This window comes from Mycteria americana, chromosome 4 (assembly GCF_035582795.1).
Source record: "Mycteria americana isolate JAX WOST 10 ecotype Jacksonville Zoo and Gardens chromosome 4, USCA_MyAme_1.0, whole genome shotgun sequence".
Classification (NCBI taxonomy): Eukaryota; Metazoa; Chordata; class Aves; order Ciconiiformes; family Ciconiidae; genus Mycteria; species Mycteria americana.
Window position 1 is genome coordinate 26,894,845 of NC_134368.1, and position 13,695 is coordinate 26,908,539.

The 13,695-nt window shown below is 35.7% G+C and overlaps 1 protein-coding gene across 3 annotated transcripts in view; it reads right to left on the minus strand.

The window, feature by feature from the left end:
- RFC1 (replication factor C subunit 1) overlaps nucleotides 1–13,695 on the minus strand; it is a 45,067-nt gene that overhangs the window by 10,958 nt on the left and 20,414 nt on the right. For all 3 annotated transcript variants that reach the window (XM_075499948.1, XM_075499947.1, XM_075499949.1), the window contains 8 exons: nucleotides 7,385–7,617; nucleotides 6,581–6,655; nucleotides 4,550–4,627; nucleotides 3,541–3,628; nucleotides 3,144–3,445; nucleotides 1,881–1,988; nucleotides 1,182–1,361; nucleotides 770–874 (listed from right to left, as the gene is read on the minus strand). In XM_075499948.1, the coding sequence (XP_075356063.1) occupies nucleotides 770–874; nucleotides 1,182–1,361; nucleotides 1,881–1,988; nucleotides 3,144–3,445; nucleotides 3,541–3,628; nucleotides 4,550–4,627; nucleotides 6,581–6,655; nucleotides 7,385–7,617 (1,169 nt within the window). The remainder of the gene's footprint in view (nucleotides 1–769; nucleotides 875–1,181; nucleotides 1,362–1,880; nucleotides 1,989–3,143; nucleotides 3,446–3,540; nucleotides 3,629–4,549; nucleotides 4,628–6,580; nucleotides 6,656–7,384; nucleotides 7,618–13,695) is intronic.

Sequence of the window (13,695 nt, forward strand, 5' to 3'; positions counted from 1 at the left end):
AGATTTGGGGCCAGACACCGACGAAGCTCTTGCAAAACAACGCTTCCAGAAAGAAAGAAAACAATTCAAAGGGAGTGAAAGTAATTAGCTAGTAAGCTTAGAGGTGCTTCTCCTTAGGACACCAATAGTATCTTTACCTGCAACAATTCATGCCTAGCCACATCAGAAGCAACGTCTATACTGAATGCACAGTATGTTGGAGCTAACAGAGATTTTAATAACATTTTATCAGCCACTAACAACTAAATTTAAATGTGCATAAAAAAACTTGTTACTGTTTTTACAGTATTCCCTGAAAAATTTCCCATTAATATTATTAGTTCAAGTACCACATAAAGACAAAATCTGTAGTGTATACACATGGTTTACATATAGTTGTCCCATGTTTACAGTACAATTTTATATTGGGCCTGTCTGGGTACCACACGGTATCAGTCACAATTACGTATTTCAAAGAACAAACAAATACTCAAAGTTTAAAACTGAAACCATCTAAGGAGATACAATTACCCCCTCAGTCAGGTACCTAAAATACAGAATAATGTCAGAGTATAAAAGTGAAAGGTGGGAAAAAACCCTATAGCTCCCAAGTAGAAGTCTTAAATACAAATGTAAAATTTTCCACTTTCAATATTTTTAACCTAGAAGGTCAAACTGACAATTGTAGGGTTACTGTTACTGGAACAGAAGACCAAGACTCCTTTCAATTAAAAACAAACCAAAGCAAAAACCAACCAAACAAAAGCCCCTAAGTTTATTATAAACAAACCTCTGTTTCAGCCGCCAGCTCATATTTGGACTTTTTGCCTGGCATAGTTCGGATAAGATCAAACAGGCCATCCTCATCAATAACTTTTGTCCCTAAAGTTGATGCCTGGAGCAAAAGAAAGAATTAAAAGTAAAGTCAAGTCAAGTTAGGAGTTACATAATTCACTTCAAAGTGCCTTCCAGTAAAGACTATATTTAGGAACACAACAACGTGTTGTGTGTGCGTGCGCGTGTGTGTATACAAATAAATAAGAACAAAACAAAGCCCTAAAACATTAGGCAACTTTTCCTTTTTAACATGCACTTTATTGGTAGTACTGCCGCCTTTTGGCGGAGATACTGAAAATCAATACAGTTAGATATGAACAATTCACGGTTTCACTTCTACTTGGCTCAGGCACAGGAACGCTCACCTTTTCACGTTTAGATTGGCCACAGTCTCGCCCCATAACCAGATAGTTTGTCTTCTTGCTGACGTTGCCAGTTACTTTTCCTCCATAACGTTCAATCAGAGACTTGGCATCATCTCTTTCAATACACTCCAGAACGCCTGTAATTACGAATGTCAGGCCTTCCAAGCAGTTTTCAGCTCCCTGAGAACCAGAGCATTGCAGAAAATACCATTACCTGATGCAATTGTACCAAATACCTCTTCACCATAAACTTTAACCCTCCACCATGTCAAATACCCTATGAAACTTTAAAAATAAGCTGATGCTAGCTAATAGTTCTAAAAGTTCAAAAGCCATTAAAAGGAATAGCTACCAACAAAACTTCACACATTGTTCACCTGACCGATCATACTCATAACTCTGTGCTTCAAGCATAGCATGTCAGTCAATGAGTGACAGCAATCTTCAACTTTAAGACCAGTAACTATTTTTCATCATCATGACTTCATAAACCAAGCACTGAATTTAATTTCTTAGTGTATTTCCTTACATTTAATCACTGCTTTGCATTACAATTTAGCTTTTTCCAATACATACTTCCTACCTGAAAAAAATACCAGTTTTTAAGTAGTTTAGTTGATACTTGTTAGATCACTTATTACAGTAAGTCTATGACACACTCCACTTCTACATAGAGAATTCTGCGGTAGCCAAACTTACCTGAGGTATCTCTTTGGAACCCAGTGCTTTCGGACCCTCGCGATTCAGGAAGCTTCGGTAGGCTTGATAATTGATTCGCTTCTTTTCAGAGTCCTCAGGACTTACGGACTTGGGCAGGAGGGGAAAAAAAAAAAAAATTAATACACATATTACATATATAAAAACGACAAAATAAACTAAAGCATCACAGTTTAAGACATTTTTATGCACCAAAGGAAAAGTAAGTTCTAACACTTGTTTTTAATCTATTAACATGCAATACTGAAGCTTGTTCTGGTTTTGGTGCTTGTGTTTTGAGATATTTTTTGTTGTTCTTTTTAAAAAGATTTCAAAAACTCACCTGAGAGTTTAAGACACATGTACCTGTTGTTTATTGTCAAGTTTCTCTAGATTCATCTGTATTCCACATGTATGTGCTCACTTAATTCATAAATTGTTGCTTTAAATTCACATCCTATTTTATTTCAGAATGATTATCAGGTATAGACAACACCTACACTTTATACATAAAGTCTACTTTGTAGTATTTCTACTTTTAAGAGTCATTTAAATAATTTTTTTACTGATTAAAAAGCTTAAAACTCACCTCCAAAGAAGTTGCAGGCTCTCCCTCCCAATTAAAACTGTTATTTAAGTGTCAAAATTGGATATTTTGTACTTTATGATTAACAAGTATGTTTTAAGGTTGCCAATAACTGCCAGTGTGTTCAATAATTACAGTTACTGAATCAGACAGTTAAGAAAAAACTAAACTGTATTCCTACATAATGTATCAACCATAAGAATATACTTCAGAAACCAGAGACGGGGGCAGGGGGGTGCCGAACATACCCACCCCACCCCCCCAAACAATGCCATTTATCATTCTAGCAGCAGTGTAGATCCACAAGGTCACCATGCTCCCATAAACAGTAAGCTTTCACTCACTAAGTGTCTGAATTCCTGCATTCTGCATTTTTTTCAGGGAAGTTAAATGTGAAAAAGCACTGAACTGATTTTGGATGCATACCTTAATGAGCATTACAGAACTCCCAGTTCCTTCATGCATTTGATTTACACTTTTCCAGCCAATTTTTCTCCTATAATTTTACAATTGCTAGGAACTTGAAGTCTTACCAGAATTCAAATTCTTAAAAATTGGTCAGAAGACTCAAAAGTACCAAGTTACAACAGTGACACATAAACAATAATAAATTAAAACTGTTTTCCTGCAAAGTAATTATTTGCAGGAAACTAAACTAAATTCATTTTCATAGCTCCTACCTCAGTCTTCTTGGGAGAAATTTTCTCCTTCTTTGGTGTTGTCTTCTCTTCTTTCCCTGAAGCAGTTTTTTCTTTTGATACTAAACTTTGACCACCTCTTTCCTTCTCACCAAGCTCTTCTTTTTGTTTCAGAGACACAAGCTTAGAGCTAGGTTTCAAAGGCAAGGTCTTATCCGTCAACTCTCTTGCTATTTTACCATCAGATGATTGTGGGGATAAACGAGAGCCTTTTGAATGTTCAGATTTAGTTTGCTGCTTTGCACTGTAATTCTTTGCTTCACCTGGCGAGTTTGTTGCTTTCACTTGAAAGGAGGCAGCAGGAGGAGAGCACATATGTAAGAACACATCTCATTAATATTATAAAATGGTGAAATGTTTTCTGTATTCCGTGTCCTACCTCTTTCCGACTGCTTATATCTTTCTGTCACATTAGGACTGCTCTTGATGCTCAGTACTGTTTGCTCTCCTCCTGAATCTTTCCGAGCCTAAATAAACACACAATGCCAAAATCAGAGATGCATGTCCCGAGCTACCATTAAGTCCAGATCCCTCAGTTTCCCTACTGATATAAGGGCATCTTGCACACCAGGTAAATGACCTCACACACTGTGGGATAACACTACTGTTAAGTACAACAGACTGAATGACATCTAACAAAGCTGATCCCTACCACAAGTCAGAATACAATCCCTATCAAAGGCAGGCAGATGAGCAAATTCTGCACTCAGCCATACAACATAATCATTCCTTAAGACAAAGGCCAAACTTCCGGGTTACAGTAAACTTCAATCATAATTGGTTTACTGATTAGTCTAGAAGTACTACTACTTGCTACATTCAAATTAGCAATCCTAAATTCTAAGAGCCTTGATGTACAACCCAGCAAATATTTTACTGTGCCTTACACCACAAGCTATGAGAACTGGGAAGATTCCAACCACTGGGGTTAGTCTCAAAATTCTCAAGATCCCTGCTTGCCCCTTATCTCAAAGCAAGGAGCGTATTCTCCTCCTTCCTTTTTCTCCCATCATGTTTCACCAACTTGTGCCATTGACTCACTTTACTTGATCTGGTCCTCCAGAACCAACAGAGCTATAGCTGATCTAAAGCATCAGCCTTCAGCAACACACTCCGCTCAATTAGAACTAGAACTTAAAATTCTGTTTCAACAGAAGCAGATAGCACAAAGATACAATGACAACTGTTGTCTGGTTAGGAAGGACACTATTTACTGAGTGAAGAAAATCCAGGAGGAATGTATGAAAAGTATGTTATTTTTCATGCAAACACTTTCTTGCCGTTTTTAATGCATTTGTATGGAAGTCTCAAAACAAAGCTTAGGTGTCTAAACAAGAAGACTCCCAGCAATGCAAGTTCTAAAAACTAAAGTTTAAAAATAACTCAACCTTTTTCTTCTGCGGTGTTTCATCCAACATGGCCAAAGTTTTAGCAAATTCTTCATCTTCATGCAGCTGTCTCTCCAGCTGAAAGGGGGAAAAAAAAAAAAATAAAAGGAAGAAAAAAAGAGATTTTTAGGCTCATGTCTGACAAATTTTAATTCTACTAGAATTTTTTAAAACTCTATTTGCTGTTCAAGACAAAAAGTCTATCTAAAGTAAAACAGCACATAGCTGGAAAAAGTGCGTCCTACAAGATGTAAATAAATTTCTGAAAATGGCACTTAAGAATTACTTGTTTCCCCCAAAAATAGAATGAAGTCTAGTGAGAAAAGCAGAGTTTGGATTTGTTGCACTAGAAACATTAATAAGCCTGGATAACCTGTTTTCAAAGATGTTTTCTGTTCCTTCATATTTGTTATTGTTGTATATCCTTTTCATTCAATAAACAATCAAAACGTGAAGGCAGGATCTCACAACCACCAGCCTGCACCAAGATGCAACCTGTTGACTTTAGAAAACTTCCAAAAGCAGTCGCAAAAGACAAGCGGAACAATGCCTGCAAAGTATTACAATGTCTCAGTCATGAATGTTTTATTCTCATTTACTGCTAGCAACGTATCATAGGAAAAAACATTCCGGCAGTTTTGGAGAATTTAGCTACTGCCCTTAGCCCAGCTCTTGTTGCCAGTTCTGTTTACTTTATGGAAATAAATATACTTTAACTTTTTAATATTTCTACTTACACAACTGAATTTCTTTGACAGAAGAACCAGTAAGAACAAATACTGTACAGGGAATCTGAGAAAGTTATTTATTAATTGTAAAAAACCAAGCCAGATTGGTTTCATTTTTATTTCACCTAACAAAATAAATGTGACATCTACAGTGATAACTGATCATCAAGTTACCTTTCCTATTCAATATGGCCCCTTGGGGAAAACTTTTTGTATTCCTGAATAGTGTATATTGTTGCCAATTAACATTGACCATTGTTTTAACAAAACAACAACAAAAATCCTTTCATAATTGTCTTGAAGTCCTACATACCATGCTATAAGATTCAAACAGATTACTTTATAAAACCAGTAATGCCACAGGCATTATTTTTTATGTGCCTGTAACAATGAAATGCATCTATCCTCCCTGTGTACAGTGAGAAAGGGGAAGGGCAGCGACTACCAAATGCAAACCAGATTAAGTCAGAGTTACACCTGAAATAAAGTACATTCCTTTGATGATACATATAGACAATGAGAGTGTTATAGAAAAGATCAGTTCAAATGAAAGACAACACCTTGTTTTTCCTGACAGGTTGTTTAACTTTCTAACAGATTAAAGCTAGATTCATCACTCCTCTGGGAAGGTCAAGGATGAGACTAAGTTTTGCATGTACAATATATTTATTTCAAAGGATACTCAATATTACCAGTATATGGGAAATGAACTGATTTTCCCAAAAGCAAGTAATTATGTATGACAAGTGTACCTTTCCCTCATATTAGCACTGATTCAAACAGGAAAGTTTAAGACACACACTTAAGGGTCATTCACGTTTTTCTCAACTATAAGAAAACTCAGATGACAAGTGAAACAAATCATGGATGACAACGGTTTTTAATTTTTCACTCCAGAGAATGGGGGGGAAAAAAAAACAAACCACCACACACACAAACCACAAACCACCAAAACCCAAAAAAAACCCCAAAAACATGAGGAAGCAGAAAGTGAATTCTGTGTGAAAGGCAAGATTATTCTAGACACATCAACTCATCAACTGCACAGGTAGAGAAAGTCTGGATAGACAGAAAATAGATTGAGATTACATAAATTGTTCTATTTACATAACCAAAGTAATGCCCATAAAAATAACTGCGTGACTATGTTTGCACATATATGCAAGAGTTAAGTATACAGATGAATTTTATTACATGTATTTATAGTATACATGGAAAGTCCATCTTAATTTCTTAAGGAAAAACAATTTTAAGTTAAACAAACTGCTCTTGGCATAGAGCAGCAAGTTTATAGAGCTTTTACCTCTGAATCTTCTTCAAGCTGCAGTTGCCTAGCAATGGCCTCATCATCTAGTGTGCTGTCTCTGCTTTGTGAAGGCTGTATTTAAGAAAAAGAGACCAACAGTTCAGTTTCCCCAATATTGTGTAAATTATAATAATTTAATCTGTACAGATTAATTTTGTATACTTCTAGAAAAGGACTAGGAATGAGACATGCAGCATTTTATTCCTAGCTCTCTAACTTAAACACAATTAAGCAAGGCTGTTTTCAAGAGCTTTTACTATTCAAAACAAAACCATGCTACAATATAAATATCTCATTTCTTCAAACAATGCTGAACATCTCTGAAACTATCACAGTTGGCCTGCTTGAAAGAGAAATCAGTAACTACATTGTGAATTTTTAATTTCCTCCATACTTTATTTGCTGCTTTGTTATTCCATGAATGTATGTGCCATAAAGCTTGGGGAAACAACTTCCTTCCTCTCCCTCCTGCCCTCCCGCCCCCAACTATAAGCTATCCCATCCACTCGCTAATCTCAGAAAACGACTTAATTTTAAGAAAAGTCACTTGAGAAGAAGCAATAGAGAAAATACTACTTTCAACTTTGTGCTATCTTCTCAGACATGGAAATGCTACTCTAAACTTGCATCTGAGGACTTGATACGCTTGCACATATCAGAATTGAACTTACATTTGAGTGGTCACTAAAAAGTAACATTCAGTAGGACAAGCAGTTAAGACCTCCTTGCAGTCATTAAACTGGCCATTTTGATCTGCTATCAGACACATGAGCAGCCTAAAGGATCATCATTAGTACTCACTTCTTTCCTTTTACTTGCTACCAGTTTCTTTTCTGATCGTTGGACAGTATTTGTCCCAAAGTAATCAAGTGCTGAGGTGGCAATTTGTTTCACTGGAGAAAATGGTTTGCTTTTAGCTCGTGGTTTTACATCTCCCTTTTTCACTGTAGCTGTTCCTGGACAACCAATTGCCGACGTCCCATTCTCCTTCGGTTTCAGAGAAATTCTTTTATTGACAAAGTCATCTTCTTCATCTAAACACGAAGAGTATTCTATTACTTCTGGTACATGGAACTTAAGTTCTTACAACAGAACTGTCAAGAGAACTATTTTGGCAGATTACATCAACTCAGATCCTAAGAAAATATTACAGGTGTTTAGAAGTTATTTGAAAAAATGGCTGAGTTGCATAACACATAGGGTTTAGCATCTTTAATAGCATAGCTCAAGTCTGAATAGATTGAGTACTGAAATAAAGACACATAAAATTTGTTACTTGTGCTCATACATTACACCTCTCATTTACAGAAGTTTGTAAAGAATGCCTTCCCTTCTTACATAGGGAAGACGATAAACAGAAAATCTAGGTCACTGAAATTTGAACCCTCTCCTTGATTAATGCAACATCAAATTAGCAGCACAACTCTTCCTTCACATAAAATGTGAAGTACAAAGCTACATTTATTTTATTACTTTATAGTATTCATTAACAGAGCAGCTAATATAATAGGCACTGTAGACTTGTATATTCTTAAGAATCTCTCAATATTATACTATAAACCAGGGGAAAATATTAGAACTTTATATTTACAAAAAGCTTATTGAATAAGCTTGCTAGTTATTTTTAAAGTACTGCTCAGAGCTTATGAACGTTTTAGCAGAAACACTTCAACACCATTTTTTACTTTTTCCCTTTTAGTCAGAGATTCTACAAGCTATTCTACATCCTCTGCATTTCTGCACTTAAACACACTCTCCTTCCAGTACAGTCAAAACCATCTCAAAGAAATGCAGCCATTTCACAGAACACAGAAATCAGACACGACGTCAGCATACAAAATAGATTTTTCAACTTAATAGGAAGAGGAAAAATGGCATACACAGTCTCATTAAGAATTAGCCCCCAGACTACTGAACAAAAACTCAATCTTTCCTTTTAGGACTTTTCTATAATAGCCAGGATATGGTCTTTCCAGCAATAAAAAAGAGAAAGAGGGTTTGATGGCCATTTATTCATTCTGGACCCAAACTCTTCACCCAGTCAATCAACCAATAAAAAAAGATTACCAAGGACTTCAAAGAGTTTTGTGTCATGTTGTGAAGTCTTACTGAGTCATATAAATGAAACCCTATCACTGAAGCATACAAAAACCCACAGATATCATTGCCAAATGATTAGACTAATATGATAGCACAGAAGACAAACATCACTGCAAAAACTTCTTGATTAGTGATAAAAGCACCTTCTTTGTGAACTCTTCTAAAAACTCAAAATGTGCAAGGGCTAAGAAGCAAAATGCAAGAAAATCCCAAAAATGAACATTAAGAACACAGAAAGAATAAAGCACGAAGACTTGAGAGGAACAGAAACAGAGGCCATCTCATTTGCATGCCTCTAACTGAAGTCTGGTTTTACTTTTCTCAAAATAGAGATGTTTCAGACACTCCCCTCAACATATCATAAACACAGAATGTTCTAAACATCTGTTTTATAATTGAACTTAAATTGACAGTATTATCACAAAAATACGTTCATTTTCCAGTCATCTCTAATTTAAGCCCCCATATTTCTTTTCATACAAAAAGTTGTCGTCTTAATCACTTCCCTAAGTTTAGATTATGTCATATGTCTGTCATCTATAATTTTTGCTATATACTAGACAGAAGTAGAGGGAAACAATTATTTTTTTGTTTCACTTTTTCCTCAATAGATGGTAGTAACATGAGTGTTTTAGGCATCACCTGGAACTTTCTGCTACTGAACACTTACTAAGCAGAATATAACTACAAAGGGGGACCCTGACTATTCCTGGGGGAGAAAGTTCAGAGAGAAAGAAAAATAAAACAAAGATATGTCTGTAAGGGAGGAAATTGGTTCAGCAGTTAAATCAAGAATGCATAAAGATAAAAATTTATCTACGAGAAAGTGGCATTTTAGCCAATTCAATTCACAAAGCATTATATGGAAGAGAAAATTCAAGCCCAGGCCCTCAGTTGACAGCAGTGAGTTTTACCATGAAGCTAAAAGCTTTACTATTCTCAACACAATTTACTTTCCCTAGGCAGCAGTATATCTCTTGCTGCCATTTAGCTCAATTTAACAAACTATTACATATCTGGGAGATTTGGACACTAAATGCTTTAGGCTCCTAATTTACAATAGTTTGAGGTCTGAACAGGAGACTGCTTATCTCAAACTTAATTTCAGAAATATTTTTGCTTCTTTTAAATTTTGCGGTTTAACAAGAAAATACATTTGCAGGAGTAAAATGTACCTATTACTAGAAGTCAACAGTTAATGTAGATGTAATTACACTTATTTGTCTTGGAAAGAAGATACAAATCCTATTCTGCCTCCCTGCTCCCAGCTTTTCTTAAGCCAAGGACTGTTCCATGCTAGAAAAGAATCTTTACTCATCACTATTGTTATCAGAAGATCTGCATGCAATATTGATTTTTTCATTATTCACTCATAACCATTTAAATAACAACAAAAACCAACAGGATATTACTTCCTCTCAAGTAGAAAGAAGCAGAGTAAATATAATTAGGTTTTAATTAAAAAGGATGTGTATTTGAGTCATTTATGATGCCAGTACTAAGTATTACCAATAATTAGAGTTTTGCTTTAATTATGTCCTTCCTAGAAACGACAGGATTAGAAGCATTTATTGACTGCAAGCAGTGGCTAAAGAAGGACAAGAGACTCACAGCACTTATGAACAGTTGTCTATAAATGTAAAGAAAGGCAGAATGAGAACATGAAAGTAGTCATTAGGAAACAAGACCACCCCAATTCTATAAGGGGGTTTCAAAAGATGCTTTAGGGGACAGATACTCAGGCTACAGTTTCATCCCAGGTTCAGGAAATTCATAAGCACATCACAAATTTGCCTGATCTTCAGGCACTCCCCTTATTTCAAGTACTTAAGAACATCAACTTTTTCAGTAAAACCTTAATGCTTCTTCCTTGAAACAAACTGCTCACATATGCCTACTGACACAGAAATGAACAGCAAAGTTAATCAGTTGTACACTTTCAGTTTCCTTACAAGCATGAAGGTGACTTCATTTACAACTTTGAAAATATCAAGAGAGTCTTAGTATTGCTGCTAGACTATTCAGGTCAATGTTTCTCAACACATAAAAGGAGAGGAGCATTCTCCCTCACACAAGCAAGCCAATAATTTGTGGGGAAAAAAAGTGAAAACTCGGATTTTAGCTTATAACAATTGTAGATTAATTGCATTCTTATAGCAATTGCTAGGTGAACAGTTGAGATAGCCTTACATGGGGGCATGTTTCTTCACAAAGGAAGAACAGGAATCAATTTTATCATCAACTAGATTATTTTTATGTTGCAAAATCTTTGTATAGCACAACAAGACTATTCCAAGAGCAGTATTTCTGTTTACATCAACACTTTTTTTTTGTGTGTGTGCTACACCACAAAAAAGTACCGTGAGCATACACATTTGGTTTTCTTCAGGATTAGCTCTGAATTACAGACACAAGTCAAGACCATGTATTCTAGTCGAGTTTTCTGGAAATTTAGTAGATGTGACAAACAGAAAGCTAATCATGTGATTAATGGAACAGACAGGCATGACAACCAGGAGATTGCTTTTAATTATTTTGGATGCAAACACTACACATGAAGCAGGGACCTACTATGCCAGGCAATGTACAAGGACAAACTTCCCTAGCAACAAACAACTGTTAAATCCTGGGGGTTTTAAGAACTATTCCATGACATTAAAGCACATCTGGCTTTCATTTTGTATACTGTTCTAGTTAGCACAATTAGGTTAATAAACTAACACTTGCAGCCCACCTGTAACTGTTTGTTATTCCCTCTTCCTCTTTCCTATCCTCACCCTTTCTCAACAGGGTTTCACCTGCTGATTACAGAGCAACATCTGCGGCTGTTCCCTAACTGAACTCTATCAAAATTATCTAGGCTGTTTTAAATATTTGTTTAAATTCAGATCATTTTAAAAGGCTCGGGTTCAGGAATGACCTCAGCCAATCTAAAAAGGGAGCAATCTATTGCAGGAAGGGACAATGGCGACAAGCAGCATAGGACAGATCCTCAGATAGCCTTCAGAACAACATATATTATTCATCTTCATTTATTATTTCTGTACTGTGGAGTTCCTCATCAGTATAGAATATAATTCCCTGGTTCCTATTCTGTTTATAGTGCAAAATTTTTAAGGCAGAGACAACCTTTTAATATGAAGTTATAAAACCAGCTCCAAGTATAGGCAGGGCATCTACAGGTTACAAGTAACTCGTACTTATGATAAATGCATGTTAAATTGGTGTTTGTAGACTACTACATAAGGATTTCCATATGGAGCTAAAGGACTATATCCTATCCAAAAGTCATTATATCTACATTACTTGTATAAAACAACAATATTCTGGACATTTTTCAGTTTTAATGGCACCACATCTGCACAAGTACTTAAAACAGCTCCTGTCCTAAAGAACTTGCTGTCTAGAGCAACAGGTATTGCTGCCCAAACTAAAGTTGAGGGTGGAGAAAATAGTGTTTGTATAAAAAGATGACATTGTATCAGGTTTTGATTATTTTAAATATGCACTGGTCAGTAACTCAACAGTCCCAGCACCTGGTAGGACTGAGTTTTGTATTCATCTTTTGCTTAAAGTGAATCTTTAAGAAGATTATCTTTAAGATAACCACCACTTTTCTCAAAAAAGCCAGCAAGTCTATTCAAACTCAACCCCCGTAACTCTTTCCAAAAAGAACAGATGCTATGTGTGACTAACAAAATGCCTTTTTTTTCCTATCTTCCTCCTCATTTAAAAACATAGTAGTTGCAACCTACATTTAAAAAAAAAAAAAAAAAAAAAACAGGTCTGTACAGTCATTTAGATTTTATGTCATTTCTCAACAAGCTAATTGATTTTAGATGTACTACAAACATGCACTTTAAACCACAATTGTTAGCACTTTGCCTATATCGACGTCAAGGTTCCATGCTGTTATAAAAATATAAAGCTTACCAGAACTGTTCCAGCTTAACTCCTCTGAAATCAATTTACATTTGGATGTTCCAATTATCAGAGATAATTTCAAGTTGCCTCTGTCATATTTTTCACTTTAAAGGAAAAAGGTTCTGGGATCTAAGACCTCAATGCAATAACTGCCATGTCTAATTGTAATTATACACTTTAGTGCCAAACTACATAGCCTTTGATCCCTTTTTGTCCAGTATATACCAAAAAAATTCTTAGTCAAATATGTATACGTATCTTTTAAAAATATCTTTAGAAAGAAGTTTTGGGAGCATTAAAATGTGAGAGGGCTGAATACACTTAAGCTGAAGTAAATGACCTTCATCGGCAAAACCATCAATTATAGCAACTCCTTCCAAATGACATACTCACACTTGCCATAGAAACTGCTGTGCGTATTACCCTGGCATGCAATTACAAGTTATCAGTCCATTAACTCTTTGCAGTTTATTATAGAGAGTTTTATTCACTTGAACTGGTTACTTTTACGATACTAGCAACTTTATGATTTCACAGAAGTGGATCAGAATCCCCACCATGCAGTGAAACTTCATGTTCTGGTTTAGTTGCCTAAAGTTACCTGCATGATAGGAATATTCAGTAATACCAAACGAATAATTAGGAAACAGGGAAAAAACGTAACTTGAAAAGAATCCATCCAAGTATAAACACGTTCATTTTTTCCAGCTGCAGCTCAGGCAGCTCAACTTACTAAGCCACTCAGAACACAATGTTCTATTTCAGACAAAATGAACTAGTCTAGCAAAAAAAAAAAAAAAAAAGTCCTCTTTTACATTTTAAACTAATCCAGCAGATTCACTGAGTCAAGACCAGTTACTCAAGCATCTCAGTAAGGAGATCTGAAAGGAGAAAAGGGAGAAAAATAGATCTCCAGCAAGCAGAAAGGAATAGGCAGAGGAAAGCAGCAGCATCTTGAGCTAATGCAGCTACAGCTTGAAGAGCCGCTATTCCAAAGAATGAACTTGCCAAGTGACATCAAAACATTACATTCGTGTTTAAGTTGACTTATTTAGAACATGACAATCTGTATCAACTACGATAAAAAT